The sequence below is a fragment of the Triplophysa rosa genome, linkage group LG17, assembly GCF_024868665.1.
Source record: "Triplophysa rosa linkage group LG17, Trosa_1v2, whole genome shotgun sequence".
Classification (NCBI taxonomy): Eukaryota; Metazoa; Chordata; class Actinopteri; order Cypriniformes; family Nemacheilidae; genus Triplophysa; species Triplophysa rosa.
The window spans coordinates 7,984,320-8,001,158 of NC_079906.1; the positions used below are offsets into that span (position 1 = coordinate 7,984,320).

Below are 16,839 nucleotides of genomic sequence, written 5' to 3' on the forward strand. Positions count from 1 at the left end.
ATATATATATATATATAAAACTGTCAGAAAACAAAGAATTCCATCTTTTAGCATGTCAAATAAAGACGGAGTTTCCCTGAACTGACATTTTCTATGTTTTGTTCGTTCTCTCTCGCTCTTTCTTCCTCTCTCACCTGTTTCAGTTATATCTATGAGCCCGAGCAGATGCATGAGTTTCAGAAACATTAAGACCAGGCAGACGATGCCCACTGTCTGTAAACCTTCTGTTTCCCATCTCACACTCATCCTCACACACTCTTCCTCAACACTCTTTCAACTGAAAAACTCCCGCAACTGATCTTCCAGGTCAGTTCCCTCCTTAACAGAAGAAGCTTCATAAATTCAACGTAAGTATCCCGTAAAAAGTAAAATATCCCACGAGGGAAAAGGATGGGGAGATGTCCTCTTGTGATAAACATCCATTAGACTCCAAAGAGGCAATAAAACCGGGGAAAACAAATGTATCCAGTCTTGCACCTGAACGCTTTGCCTTCATGACACAATCTTGAATATTTGCATTGTATCCAAAATGAGTCTAGATGACGGCTTTCTTCTTTCTCGCTTCTATTCCTCTCACATCTATTCTCTCAATCGTAATTGTCAGAGGGAATTGAGGAAAACCTCACACCTCATATATGATCGTATGAAACACACTCGAGGGAAAAGTTCGTCCCAGTTACTATAGATTTAAACGCAAACCCATTTAGCCTTCAACATTAACTTTGGAGAATAAAAACTAAATATTCAGAAGAATTTGGCACATCTTGTTTGAGCTTCAACAAGTTGACACAGCAGATCTTTACATTTTGATTGGTATATAAATCTTTGAGCTGATATTTACGTTTAAGGAATTTTTAAGGTTATTATGATAGTTGGAATAGCACTCTGAAGCTCACGTGTACACACATTCACACTTGCGGTGTCCTAAATCTTTCCTCCCCTGCGAACCAGTTTCTCATTGTTCTCTCAATAATTCAGGCTTTGTAAAGTGCCAGTGATCTAGAGATGAATTCTTCTACTGTAGATCTTGTCACAGAGAAAATACAAGACACTATAAATTATAAACCTTTAATCTTGAGAAACCACATGTAAGCAACAGCAATAACACTAATGTTAATGAAAAGTCAGGATATGGTTTTATTTATTCACTAACAGTGCCAATGCACTTCAGAGGTCAAAAGCATTTCACCCCAAAATGAAAATTCATTCATCATTTGTGCACCCTCATGTCATTCCAAACCTGTATGACTTTCTGTCTTCTGCAGAAGACAAAATAAGATATTTTGAAGAACTTTGGTAACTAAACAAAATTGGCCTCCATTGACTTCCATTGTATGGACGCAAAACCATTCCTCAAAATATCTTCTTTTGTGTTCCACATAAGAAATGGTCATATACAAGTTTTGAACAACATTAGAGTGAATTAATAATGACATTTTTATTTTTTGTATGACCTTTCAACATTTTTTAAACACAACCAACATCGCCCTCTGGTGGTTGATGCTTAACTCCTCAAAGGCACAGCAGCACACCATTTTCACAAAACAATGAGTAGCTGAAAAGTTGAATAAATAAGGGTTGATGGATCATATTCCCCCTCATGTTACTCTGACTGAAACAGAATCTCCATGTATTGATCATTATACACGCTCCTCTTCAAAAGTAATACTTCACCGTCTCTGATTACATATTAGATTCACACAGCCAGAAACCCAATCACAAACCCAAAATAAACTTCACTCTCCTGACACACGGAGCGCAGGAATAGATCTAGTAATGTTGTTAGACTAATAATAGAGTCCTGGTGACGTGATCTGTCGGGTGGTCTGGCTTGTGTTGTGGGCCAATACTGGATAAAGGATTTATGTATAGATTACACCAGGTACGCAGACCCTTTTGGAGGATGATATGTTTATTTCAATCCGTTGTATTGTTGTTGTATTGCATCTTGTACCTTTACACTGAGTACTTGTATTGTATTTGACCTTTGGTTTTGATTCTTGCAATTGGAGGCACTCAAAATTATCAAAATGAACAATTACTGTTGTAATGTATACTAATAATTGTCATCATAAATATGAACATGTGAGGTCATATTGAACAGTGGCAGTTTAACAAGTACAGCCAGCATTTGAACTATTAAAGGATTCTAGCAGACAGGTGCTTTAATGAACCTGCAGTTTGGTGTTAAACTGCAAATAATTGAGAGCTTTGAACCAATGGCCCTGGGAGATTACTTGTCAATGACAGTCGAACGCCACACACACACACACACGCACACACACACACACACATAATAATTTGTATCAAGAAAATTGTATCAATTGTAAGCAATAATCTAAATTAATCACTATGCCTGTGTAGTTTGAAGTGACAACATAAATATATACATCCAATAATAACATTTACCTCTATACACTGTACAAATTTCCAACCATTTTAAGTTCACCCAAAGTCATCATTTAATGACCCTCCTGTCATTAAAAACCCGTATATTACTCTTTATTCTGTGGAACACAACTGAGAAATGATTTTGTGTCCATACAATGGAAGTCAATGGGGGCCTATTTTTGGTTACCAACATTCTTCAAAATATCTTCCTTTGTGTTCTGCAGAAGAAAGTCTGGGGTTTGGGATAACAACAAGGGTAAGTAAATAATGAAATAATTTTCATTTTTGGGTGAACTATCCCATTAAAGTTAATTTCAGTAGTTTCAAGTATAATCAAACTGGCTGTGCAAGTCATTTCAAGTCACTTGAATTGAAATTACATAAAATTTCAAGCTGAACTTTGAAAGCTGAAAAGTTGAAATTGCTTTTAATGAGTTGAATTAATGTAAAAAGAGATATTGTCATGACACATTATCGTCATTTTTACAGCGTACAAGCAACTTAGTGTATTAGCTAGCTTATGTGCATTTCTTGGGAATCGCACCCATGATGACCTTGGCACTGTTAGTGCCATGCTCCACTAGTTGAGGTATAGAAAGCAAGGCAATATGTTGCAAAGTGCATCTTCAAACAGAAAACTACGGCTAGAACAGAAATGTCCAACCAGAAATAAAGTCCACCTGTGTAAAGGTGCTGGCTGTGATCTATATTCCAAGAAATGACTGGGCAGGTATGATGAGAGTGTCTGATGGAGTGAAGGGGTGAAAAGGAAATGGACAGTGCCCTTCAGGACCCAATACAGAGACCAGCGCACCCATTTTTAGGTAACCGTAAAGAAAGCCTGTTCGATACAGCATACATAATGAATGAAGGGTAATGTTAGACTGGGTTTGATTCAAAGAGTGAAAGAGAGAGAGAGAGAAAAAGAGGGAGAAAAAAGAGATAAAAAAGAAAGAGAGAATGTAGTATGTCTTACATCAACATCACAGTTGTCATTCTGTAAGTTTACTCATCTGGAATCATTTATAAATAAGACACAAAACCTCTCGACTCTTATAATATGTGAACGATAAATCACATGGTGCAGTACATTATAAACCTCAGCAACCTTTAACATCTACTTCCAATCAGTTATTGATGGCACACAATCAGTACTTGTGTGTTTTGTGGGTTATTATAGTTTACTAAAACGTTTCTGTTAATTTAAAAAATATATAATTTGAAATACGTAAACTAAAAATAAACTAAAACAATAGGAAGCACTAAAATTAAATTAAAGAAAAAAAAACAAAAGTAAAAAATAAATAAATGATTAACAAAACTAGTAAGATTGAACTGTAAATAAAGACAACCTTCACAATTTTAGTGGCTTATATAGGGCTGATTATAATTTCTACGTATAAATCATCTCCCTATAAAAACATTTTGTACTTTTAGGATCAAAATTCAGCTAACAAAAATGTAAACCTCTTAAGTTTAGCTAAATAAACCCACATACACATACACAACATCCCTGTGAGACATGATGTAACAGGTATGTGTTCTGATTATATCTGCGTATGGCAAAGCAAACCGTGTTATAAAAGTGATCTTCCCCTAATCGAGAAAGACCCAATGACCTTCAAAACCTCTGAGGCCATAGCAAACGGAACTAAACTGGCATCATGCGATAGGAACAATCAATTACTGCTTTCATAAGTCATGTTAAATACTGTAGCTGTTAGTCGATCGCATTATCTTTGCATTAATGCAAACATCAGTGAAAAATCAGATTTGCCGTCTCCATCTTCGGGATGCACCTGACGCAACCCCAGTCCCACAGGCCTCATTGGTCAATCACATCACCATGACAACAAAGGGGAGGACCTTGGTTTTAGAATACTCCACTTACCTTCCAGTGACATGGGTTCCAGAATGCCGAACTGCTTGAGGACGGCCACAAAGAGTACGATGACCACTCCAATGGCAAACAGTTCCATTCCCTGAATACTCATGGCTGCGTTGATTTAAGGCTCTTGGCACGAGAACTTCAAGAACTACTGGAAGTCAGAGTATTTATCTCTGAGATGATCTCACTAGTGCATACTAACAAGGAACAAAGCCAACTGGCCGATATGGGAACGGTATCGCATGAAGGGGGGAACACCAAAACAAAGCGGCTATTAAATTTCATCAGTTCAACAGATAAATATTAAAAAGGAAAATCAAGGGATATTTATAGCAGAACGTCAAGCCGGCAGTTGTTTGTGCACATGGGAATCCTGTCCTGTTACATTTATTTTGGAGAAGAGAGGAGAAGTCGGTCTTTCCATGTTAGGTCATTCTTCTTGAAAGCCCCATTGGATAAATAAAGAACAGGATCGCAGCTCACTTACACAGTCCAGATGTGTAAAAGCCATTCTAGGCAGCAAATGTTATTTGCAAGTGTCAACAAAGACGAGAGCTGCGGCAACGCTGCAGGTTTCGCAATATTGGAGGTTGTTGATCCAAAAGCGTAAGATAAGAGGCACGGGAGATTCGCTGGATCTCGAGCACGATTTGGAAGAGTGACAAAACGGTGGACGCGCTGTTGCTATTATGCTGTCAAAACTATCATATTTCATGAGTCCTAAGTGCCTCTTGAATCTTCAATTTCTTGATTTGGTTTGAAACTGAATTTGAAACAAAAGTAAACCCTGCCGCCTCAAACTGGATTCACAGTCCAAGTACCAGTCATTAAAGTAATATGCAGAATCAGGATCTGGCACTGAATTTGTCGCTGCGACAGTCTGGACATGACCTGGACGATGAAAGCATCCGGTGGCCTCTTTGTCTTTCAGACCAGGTTGGAGAAAATCGGCAGAAAAGCTACACGGCCTTTCCCGTGGCAGCGTTAAAAATAAGAAAGTCCTTCATGGAATGCAGCGTAGCGTCCATATCCAGGACCGGGTCCTTCAATTTTGGCCGTTTTTCAAAGTCTTGGCTTCAAAATGGCTCATTAAATCCAGTTTAACATCTTGGGAGTGGCCTGTAGATTATTGACAGTGCGGTTTGTCTTCTAATCGTCCTTCTCTTGGCTTCTGCTATCAGTCAAGTGCTCTCATCTTTTCCTCTGCTTCTGATTCAGCATCAAGTGCTTCTATCTCCTCTTTCAACTTGTACTGTACGGTTCACGCTCTTTTTTTCTCTCCCCCACCCTTCCTGGGTTCTCTTGCCCTCTGTTGTCCTGTAATAATCTCCAGTGGGCAGTTTATCTTCACCTCTCTGTCCATTCCACCCTTCCTTCAGTTTCTCCTCCTTTCTGTTCATCTACGACCGCTCCATCTCTTCTTTTATCCATCGCTAGACTTCACTGCCCCTGACTGCGAGTCAGATCTGTGCGAGAACTGGTCCTCTGTCAGTTTACTGACCACAAACTCTCTCCCTGTCTCTCTCTCTCTCTCTCTCTCTCTCTCTTCCTTTGCCTGGGGACCTGGGGGAAAGTTACATTTCCAAACAGGGTAGAATGCAGGAGAGACGGAGAGATACTAGGGGGATCGAATTCCAGGGACGCCCTCCCCTACCCATTTCCCAGCCTCCATCCACCCACGTATCCTTTCCATCAGAAGCATTTTCTCTCACGTGGGTGAAACTGGGCAAGGCCGCTCCGTGGAATGGGACAACTAGATGACATTAGCACACAGGTCCTTCTGTTTGTAAGGAAAAGAACTGGCTGGAACGGAGAAGAGAGGGAAGAGAAGAGGCGAGAGATGAGGAGAGAGCCATAATAGCTCAGCTAGATAGAGGGATCAATAAGGTCTTAATGGTAGCTTTAAGACAACCAAACAAAAAATGAGATCAAACAAAACAGGGGCATAGGAGCAATCCTAAACAAATCAAATAAGAAATTGACAAGAGAATAGAATAAAGAAAGAGAAATAAAGAATAAAGAGTAATAATGTCAATTATCCGAAGTTGGACACCACCTTTGAACACTGATATCAATGACATAAAATCAAATCTAAGAAAACAAGAGTTATAATAGATCACAACCGACAAAATTTACATTATATCATTATGCCTCGCATGGCTCAATTTCAATATTATAATACATGCTTTCACTAAGCAGCTGTATTTCTGACTGGCGTCAGTAGAAATGCTTCTTGTGTATAGGAATTAATGTTGAGCTTTTAGGAGGACAGGGCAGGTTCCAGTAATGCCATTAGAAGATGAACACTACTTAATAGGGGCTAAAGCATGAAGCTTTTGCTGACAAGACACTACGGACAATCATAACTCTCGAACTTCAACAGGGAGAGTCCAGAAACAAGGTTACAATCTGAAGGTTGGCACAGCTGGTTTAGATATTTGGAAGTCTTTGATAGAAAAGAAACCATCAGCCAAGAGCATCTATGCGAGTAGATTTGAAAATGTTTCTTCAATACTGTTCTGATTTCAATTGGAACAATTCCATCCCCCTCTTTTCATTTCATGTGTTAAAAGGCAGATGTTCTTCCTGAGTATTGATCTAGTGCACTCCGATTACAAATGGCAAAACTTGGGTTTATCCATCAGTGCTGCAGTATCCATTCACAGTAAATGGCACTACAACAAGCACAGGGGTTAAACAGGGATTTTACATAAGGGGGAACCCTATACGATCTGGAGATGAGATAATGGAAAACATGAGGGAACTATGGAGCGAACGATAATGCTTCATGGAACTTTTTTAGGCAGTGGTCCAATTGTCCAAGAACATTTTAAAAGGAAGTAATCAATATTTTTTGTTTACTTTTTCATTTGATGTCGTTTTGCATTTGAAGACGCAATCTCCACACATACTGTACATGTCTATTAGAAAAAGAACGTACAAGTTTATACAACTTAGCTACCTCGTAAAATACTTCCATATTGCTACGATTCTTGAAAATAGGTTAAAAAACCTAGATTAAGCAGGACTGTGCAACCTGATTCGGGGCTAATTCGTATGAATTTGTACAAATACAAATATGTATGATTATTGGAAAAAAGCAATACTGAAGCCTCTCCCTAACCCCACCCCTAAACCTTAACGTCACTGGGAAAAAAAGCAAATCGTACTAAAATGCACGAATAAGATTTTACAAATTCATACGAATTAGCCTCGTAAAAGAGTTACATATTGCTATGAGACTGTTGAAAACTAAGTAAAAAACCTAGATTAAGCAGGACTGTGCAACCTGATCTCACAGGAATTGGTAACTATTTAAAGAGGTGGCTAATTCATATGAATTTGCCCGATCGTACAAAAACGTACGATTATAAATCTATACTTATGCCCCTCCCCTAACCCTAAATGTCACTGGCGCGAAAGCAAATCATACTAAAATGTACGAATAAGATTGTGCCAATTCATACGATTTAGTCACCTCGTAAAATAGTTACGAATTCCCATGAGATTGTGCTGGACTGTGCCAGAACAGGACAGTGTACCTAGTGACTTATTGATCATATAGAATATCAGTTCTCATCACCATCACCCATCCACCCTTCCAATTTAACCCTTGAACAAACAGCATAACGTCCATTACTTCAGAGGCCCAGTAATAACTCAATGTATACAAACACTGCACTCTCTCCAATACATGTTCAGTAAGTTTGTGCACACAGTAATGAAACCTGATATAAGGCAACTGGTCCTCTATCTAATACATAAGCACTCACAGGCCAAACATTGGCTCGCTTTCTCGATCCTCAGACTCAACAGAAGTGCTCTCGCTGTCTCTCTCCTTTAATGAGGTGTGATGGATCTGCTTTGACAACAAACATCCTGGAACGCACTGACAACAGAACTTTTATAAAACAAACAAGAAGAAAAACAAGAAGAAAAGTTTGGGAATATGGGAGGGATTTCTATTGATTGGAAAGGATTCCTCCGAGGAAATGACTTGATTGAATTACTCTCGATAAGCCACGAACACATCCATTTTCCGCAGACAATTTGCTTACGTATCAAATAACCCTTCGCTTCAAGGTCTTCACTCACGTTTATCAGGAAATCTCACAGTAGTTTGTCTTTGGTTCACTGGACTTCAAACCAGGGGTTTTCAATCTTTTAGATGCCACAGATCCCCACAAGTAGATCATCCACGTGTGAGGGACCCCCATCCTAAAATTGAAAATACATCTAAAAAAATGTATTTAAAACAAAGAAAAAAAATGTATATGATAAATCTTACATTAGTTTCCATTAAGCAAAATATTTATTATTAAAAATGATCTATAATATTTCTCACTATTGTAATATATTGTTAAATATATTAATTATTTATGTGTATTTATGTAACTTTAATATATGTTAATCCATATGAATCTAAATGTTTTATGTACTTTAATTTAATTAGTCTAGAGATTAATTTACTATTTTTGTTATTTTATTTAATCTCATTTATTCATTACATCATTTTTAAATCGTATTATTTATAATTTATAGCCCCACTTTTTAGTTTTTGTACAGTTCACCCACTTGTGGCCCCCAACAACAGTTAACAACAGTTGCATCACGACAGTCAACATTCTCTGTTAAAGAGAGTTTAAACCAGAAAATGATGCTCTAAATTTAATATCTAAAATTTACTCCTATCTGGGTGTTTCTTTTCTTTTATTATTTGTTATTTTGCTTGCAACAGTTAACAAAATCAGTATTACCTGTAGCCTTAAAACAAGCCACAGTCTGTATTGAGATCATTGGATTACTATTAATAGAAGAGACTAAAATTAGGCCAAATGTTTAACTAAAAAGATGATATTGTTCTAACATAACAGATCGAAAAAGATGAGCAAAAATGAGGTTTGTGGTTTCCTGTATATTATCATCAACTGGAGTTCAGACTGACTTCAGGGGTCCTACAATGCCCTCTGTTGGACAAAAATATTACTGAGCAAAGCTTTGAGATAGGAATATATGTATTTGTTACAGGATAAGATTAAGAAAGTAACTGTACCGACATACTGTGGTACATGTGCAGCTGATTGTCATTGACGGTACCACTGACTGACTGTCTTATGTGTGTATGTATCAGTCTGTTTGTCAGTAGTTAAATTGGTAGAGCATTTTATTCACGGGTCATGGCTTCGGCTCGCAGTGAACATAGATGCAGATAAAATGTATAGACAAAAAAGTCACTTCGGATAAAAGCAAATGCATAAATGAATGCAAATGTCTACCATCTTGTTTTCAGTCAGTATATTTTTACATTGTGGATAGAAGGTTGAATTCTGTGGTATCTTTAAGGCGGGGTATCTTGTATTTGCCCAAAGGTGAAGACACTTTTTCAGCATACTCAAATTTACTACATAATGTGAGTAAAAAAAGATGATTTTTTACTTAAATTTGCTAATGAACCTCTAGCTGAAATGCTGTAGTCATGTCATGTCTTTGTGGTTGGACTGAGAAGTCTGGTAGACCTGCTTCTTTAAAACAAAGCACTTTAAAAAGATCAGAAACAGTAATTTTAGTCAAAGCATGCTAAAAGTTAAGAAATCTAAAACTATTACCGCTTAAGATTTGACTAAGATCTAAGAACCTGCGGTTAATGTTTTATATGTACATTTTCTTTCTTATATATACATGCTATCTTTCCACACAAGTGTTTTGGAGCACAGAGGCACCAGAGTTATACCCCTCGACTGCAGAGAATTACACATATTGTAACATTCCGCCGGTCACACTCACCGCAGAACACTTCATATACCTTCAGTACAGTCATTCTAGAGCCAAAAAGCATTTTAAGAGCCATAATCTGCTCTTAAATCTGATATAGTGCTCCTGTATGAAGCTGTAGACTGTTAAAAAATGTACAGTGGGGTCCAAAAGTCTGTAATTTTACACTCCTGTTCTACATATGTGTGTATATGTACTTAATGTGTGACTATCCCTAAACCTAACACTAACCCATATTAAGAACTTATTAAGCAGCTACAAGTATTTTGTAAAGTTAGTACACGCTCTAATGCACATATACAATTAAGCGCAACTGAAAAAGGTTCTATGTTGCGTTTCTCTGCTTTAAATAGTAAAAAGTTAAGCTTGCTTGCATTTTATTTAAACTAAAAATGTACAAGAATTGCACGTTTCTTAGTATTTAGCATGTCCTTTTTTGCTATGATGACATGGTGTGCACGAGCTGGCATGAATTTCAATGCTAATTTTTATTATTTACTCTTTCATTTAGAATGGATCTTACAGTTGCAATATTGCATCTGTGCTGTTGTGTTGATGGTGTTTATGTTTTATTGTCTGTATAACTGCTCAAAGAGATTCATAACGAACAGGAACACAGGTAAACATTTGTATAAGGTTTCAAGGCACACACACACACGCACGCACGCATGCACGCACACACACACACACGCACACACACACGCGCTTTGGTTGACTATCCCCGTGGGGACAGTCCATAGGCGTAATGTTTTTATACTGTACAAACTGTATATTCTATCCCCTATCCCTAACCCTATCCCTAAACCTAAAGATCATAGAACACTTAAAAAATATTGTTCTGTACAATTTATAAGCTTTTTTGCCCATGAGGACCTCAATTTTGGTCCCCACGGTGACACGAGTCCCCATGTGTTGGTGTGTATTCAGGTTTAGGTCCCCACCGGGATATACAAACATGAACGCACACACACACACACACACACACACACACACACAGATTTATTTGCCTTTTTAATGCCCAGAACAGTAACTTATATCACATCCTGCAGAAATCACACCTGAGGATTCCAACCCACCTGATCCCAACAGCAGCACTAGAAACACACAGGCAAGTTGAATGACTGTAAAAAGTTATATTTCACACAAAAATTACAATTATTTCATCATTTACACACCCTCATGTCATTTCAAAGCTGTATGACTTTCTTCTGCAGAACACAAAAGAAGATATTTTGAAGAAGGGTGTAACCAAACAACATTGGTCCCCATTGACTTCCATTGTATGGACACAAAACCACTGAGACATTTCTCTAAATATCTTCATTTGCGTTCCACCGAAGGAAGAGTCACGTACAGATTTATAATGACACAAGGGTAAATGAATGATGACAGATTTTTTGGGGTTAACTATAATTTTAACATCAGTTACATCACGCACGCACGCACACACACACACACACACACACGCACACACACACACACACACACACACACACACACACACACACACACACACACACGTATAGGTTTACATAAAAATCAACATGAGGTTTGCATGACAGCGTGCTAATTGAACACATGCATATTTAACCTTTCTATAGGCTATATTCAGTAACATTTAATAAACATGCTTTCTTAAGTTGCAACGGGTAGACAAACTATTGGAGCTATTGGAAATAGTTGTAGGTGTTTAACACCTTTTGTGACAATGCACGCCAGTCATTTTCAGCAACCATCCCAGATAATGGCACTATCAGGATGAGTACCAGAGTCTAAACACCTCCACTGTTAGATACTCAGTCTATGAAAGTCTAGAGCAAGGAGAAAAATGTATCTATGAGAGCATAGACGGCTGTAGCATACAAATGGATCCAGACGCACGCATGGATGTCATCGAATCAAATATCTATGAGATTTGATGCATTTATCTGTTTTAGAAATATTGTGTTTAGTCATGCTTATAATAAGGCACCTGTATTTAGGTGTTTGATAAGCCTTTGATCATACTGCTTCTTTTACATTTTTCACTTATTTACTTTTTCGCACTTTACTCAATGCAAATGTGAATTTTAAAAGTTTAAATGCAGTCTGTGTAGGTGATGAATAATTGTAAAACTTGTCCAATAATGATGCAATTATGCAGAACGTTTTGTGTTTGATTTATGTAATATTTATATCTAATAAAACAAACTGAAAGGTTGTAAACGAACAACTATTTGCATAATAAAGAATGCGCTCAACTGTTTGTTTGGCTTACCGCTTCATGTCAAACTGAATGTGTGGGCTCTATAACTAGTTAGACAAGTGCAAAGCGACAGAGCTCAGAAAGGAGACGTTACCTGAGCGGTGATAGCGAGCTGTGCTGTGCCTACAATCAGACAGGAAGCTGGGACGAGAGAAACGCCGACGCGCTTCTAAAGAAAGTGTAGCCATCACACTGCCCATTATAGACTGCTGACGAAACCACACAGGTGGCAATCACATTAAACTGAGTTTCCAGAGCTTGAAACACCACCTCAGTGACTCACAGTGAAGAGAGTGAGCCACATAGTTAGAAATGTCTCATGGAAACCAGTTGACCACTAATGTGTGTGTGTGTTTGTGAGTCAAAGACTACACTAAGAATTCTGTTTGATGACTGTGGGTCAGACACGCAGGTAGATGTACATGTGACAGGGACACTTCAAAGATTCAGTGCAATGATGACCTTTCACTTAAAACACGACACACACACTCGCAAACACACGCTCTCTTGCGTTTGTTTGAAATATTGTTTTTTCTTTTCTCCCGTACTGAGCTCACGGAGGTAAAAATATTAATATGAGAATAGGAATAAAACTGATTAATTTCACGCTTTGCTTTAAGATCCCTGAGCTGAGCCAAGACCAAAGGGTCTATAAAGAGGCTGGATAATATAATATAAATACAGTCGATGACAACAAAGAAAACACGCACGCACGCACGCACGCACGCACGCACGCACGCACACACACACGCACGCACACACACACACACACACACACTTTAACATTCAGGGTTTCTAAAGAATGGTTATGTGTGATAGTTTTAAAACTACAAGGCAAATACGGTGAGGGTCAGGGTACACGACGTGTCCTTTTTTCTTGCTGGTGAACAAAATGGATATGCTGATCTACCAGAAAGACTAGCACTCGACCAGCTACAGTGTCACAAGCATGGAGATAAACCCCATTGTCTGTAGTGTAATACACAAATTGTGCACTGTGAGGCGCTAGTGTATAATCACTCAATGTAGTGCAGTCACAACAGTCACAAGTCTCTCCCCTGTTGTGTTCTCATGTGCTGACCTGGTTGAAGGCCACTGAAACATGAGAGGACAGATGGAGTCGATCCGACTATTTGAGGGCTATATAAATGCTTATTTAGCAGACTTATGACTATATTCTGATGCTTAACCTGCATCACCCGTCCTCCCGTCAATTTCCTTTCCTGTCCCAAAGACTTCAAATAAATCTGACACGCAAGCTGTAAGACAGACTTTGAACACATTTAACAACGTTGAGCGTACACAGCGTAACATCACTTAAAACCAGTGACACATTCAAAGTGATTCAAAGAACTTTGTAACGTTATCCTTTGGTCCCTTTCTGTTTTGGACTTAATTATTCCTGATAAATACAGTATAGTGTATTAATATAACTTTATGTAAGCATTTATGTTGTTTTTATTCCTTTTTTAAAGGCAGTGCTTGATATAAAAGTTTAAGTTTAGCCAGTTGCATTTGATTACTTGGCACGAAAAACTTGTTAGGAAAATTCTTTTTGTGTGATTTTAGTTTTTATATTTCATTGGAACATAATATCATCCAAAGCTTTGGAAACTTTGGTCTTTCCCCATTGAGTTAAATGAGCTGCACATTTCTGGAATTTCTTGTTGACAATGCAACAAAGTGTAAGATTAGAAAGGTGGCTTCCCTTTTCTGTTAAAGCGGTTTGTAATGCTACCGAGGTTAATAATGATTCATTCTCTACTGACCCAGAGTTCACATCTTCTATTTAAACGTGCGGAATGAAATCAACTCGCTCTCTCTGTCTCTGTGGTGTAAATCAGAACACACAGTAAAGAATGTAGCTAATGGGTCAGTAAATGTCTCCATTCAGAGTTAATTGACTGTTATTGGGAGTCAGGAAAGCAGAGAGCAGATCCCACAGGAAACTACAGGAAAAATTGGTTTAGTAGAGAATTCATGAGAAAGACAAATAGATGAAATTAGAGAGAGGGGTGCTTATTTACGTTTTTTATTCATTTTGACTGTATATATCGCAATGTTTAAATGGGCTTTATGGATATTTTTCTGCATTTTTGCATAATATTTTGAATTTTTTAGATTTGCGTTTCCAAAAATTATACTATTTTAAGAGGTATATCTCAATTTGCATACATATGTACTATTCTAGGCCATTATGAAGTAAAAAGTATGGGAAAGCATGGTACGTGGGATACTGCATGAGCTTTCTGCACACTGCAGAAGGGGTGGAGCTTAACAAATTAAAGCCACATATGTGATTCATTATTTTCTCAATTAAATATTTTAGTATTTTATTGTATTTTTATTGCATGCTTCCGTGTAGCAAAAACTCTTCAAACTCTCAAGATGTTTGGGCAGCGTTCAATCTAAGGGGAGAATGAGTGGTCCAGGACTTTCCACAGGAGGAAAAGTTGATTTGGGATCCCTTCTTTTTAAGCTCTGTGATTTAGTTAAAAATACAACTAGAACTCAGATCACTCTGCACAAAGAACACTTCTTCAGTGTCTGGCCCAATAAACACTTGTGTTTGGGAGGTATGAACACTGATAAGTGCATCTTACAGCTGTTTTAAGGGTAACATAAGACAAACTGAACATAAGTGATTACATTATTGAAATGGTAGAGCCTTGAGCCTCTGTCATGCATTTGTCCTTTGCATCAGTGAGACGCAGCACAGTGGTTTGCTACTTTGGGAAAGTTAAATGGCTCCTGTTACACAAACACACAAGCACAGTCACGGGGACGGCGTAACATTGCAACATTATTGTATTTCAGGCAGAGATAGTTTTACACTGAATCACTGCAGTATCAGCAGATTAAAACATCATGCTGGACAATTTCTCCACAAAACTGACTTGCTGACCCACCATAAACCAGCGTGCTTGACTCTTTAGTGCCACACAAAATGCTTCAGATCTATTTGAAGAAATGGTAAAAAAGCATTCCCCAACTAATCATCTGTTCTTGTCTTCTAAAAATGATACTTTCCAACATGCGGCCTTTTTGTGAAAACTACTAGATTTGTTTTCTAAGACTAAATCAATATACAACATTACATAAAATGTAATGTTTTAAACATGAAATGTCTTATGATTTTATCCAAACATTAAAATTACACATTGGTGTTGATTATTACATAATCTGTTGAATTGATATGTAATTCACTGTAGTAAAATAATTTTACTAGTCACAATAGTAAAAACTGTATTGCATTGTGTTTCACCCATGCTTGCATTATTTTATAAACTTATTTTCAACTTTATACATTTTCTGTCACATTTTGAAGTTTATTTATTGTTTATTGCTCACATAAGAATTTTTAAAATGTATTTTGTTTACATGGTTTAAAAAATGGCAAACCAAATAAAACTAAGAGCAAATAAAAACCTCAATGTTCAGGATGACCTTGTGACATTTTGAGAGTTAATTTCTTTACAACAGTTTTGTGCCTCTTTGTATCACAACATATTTTTTTTACCTTTTTTTGCTTTTTTAAATTGACGAAAAACTGTAAAACTGATAACAACGGTGTGAAACTGAAACTGTGAAACTGTGCAAAGTTAAAAAAACAAAAGCAGTACCTTGGGAAAAAGAGCCAGTGACCAAACCGAAAAAGCAGCTGAGCATGCTGGTCAACTCCTTCTGACACTCATCCTTACAGTCATTCAGTGCGTCCATGTCTTCTGTCCTTGTGTAACACCTCTTGAACAAACCGACCCACTTTATTAGTGCTGACCAAACAAACACTTGAACAAACAAACTCACAAAACAAAAATAGCCAGTGGACAATGTCTAAAAACTTCAGACGATGTCTTCACTGTGACAGTCCTCCAAACTTCTCACAAAGACTCTGAGCCAGGCAAGCTTCAATTCATGACACCAGCATCACACTTCAGTCAAGGAGTTTCTTTAGTCAAAGAACAAATAAAACAAAACCGAATTTCTGGTATCCGGTGCTGGAAGATTCTGTTTCTCAGAGCCGAAAAGACTCAATGTGACCCAATACAGAAGACAGCTGATTTGTTATGTGGATAACATGACACCTCCTGATCCAGACGTTGGTCGTAATCCAGTCCAAACTGCTTCTGCACAGACTTCTATGTACATCTGAAGAAATCCTGACAAATACCTAGGAATTAAAGCCAGCTATGAGCAATAAGCTGATCTGAGAGAAGTCAAGAGAGAGAGCGAGAGCGAGCGAGAGCGAGAGAGAGAGAGAAAGCGAGATGCAGGACACACGTATGCTTTACAGTCACACGAAGTCAACGTATAGGGAAGACATTAATTAGATTGTGTGTACAGTATCTATCAAGATAAGGCCACTGGCCTGATTCACTGATTCTGACACTTCACATTCTGTGTCTCACCTTTCACTCTTCCCATAATCCTCTCTGATTTCTCATTTGTGAAGTAATCTCTTATTTCCTCTTCCTGTCTACTGTGCCATGTTCTTTGAATGGTGCAATGACATATTTTGTGTTACCACCACCCCACCATTCTT

At 37.8% G+C, this 16,839-nt stretch overlaps 1 protein-coding gene across 4 annotated transcripts in view; it reads right to left on the minus strand.

Moving 5' to 3' along the window:
* The window catches only part of kcnip3a (Kv channel interacting protein 3a, calsenilin), a 62,305-nt gene that overhangs the window by 21,100 nt on the left and 24,366 nt on the right, over positions 1-16,839 (minus strand). Inside the window, exon 1 of one of the 4 annotated variants that reach the window (XM_057356675.1) lies at positions 4,283-6,084. The exons of 2 other annotated variants lie outside the window; for them this stretch is intronic. In XM_057356675.1, coding sequence (XP_057212658.1) covers positions 4,283-4,385 — 103 coding nt within the window. In that variant the 5' untranslated portion in view covers positions 4,386-6,084. Of the gene's footprint in view, positions 1-134; positions 797-4,282; positions 6,085-16,839 lie in introns of those variants that run through there. One more of the 4 variants, XM_057356674.1, reaches the window with a different exon arrangement.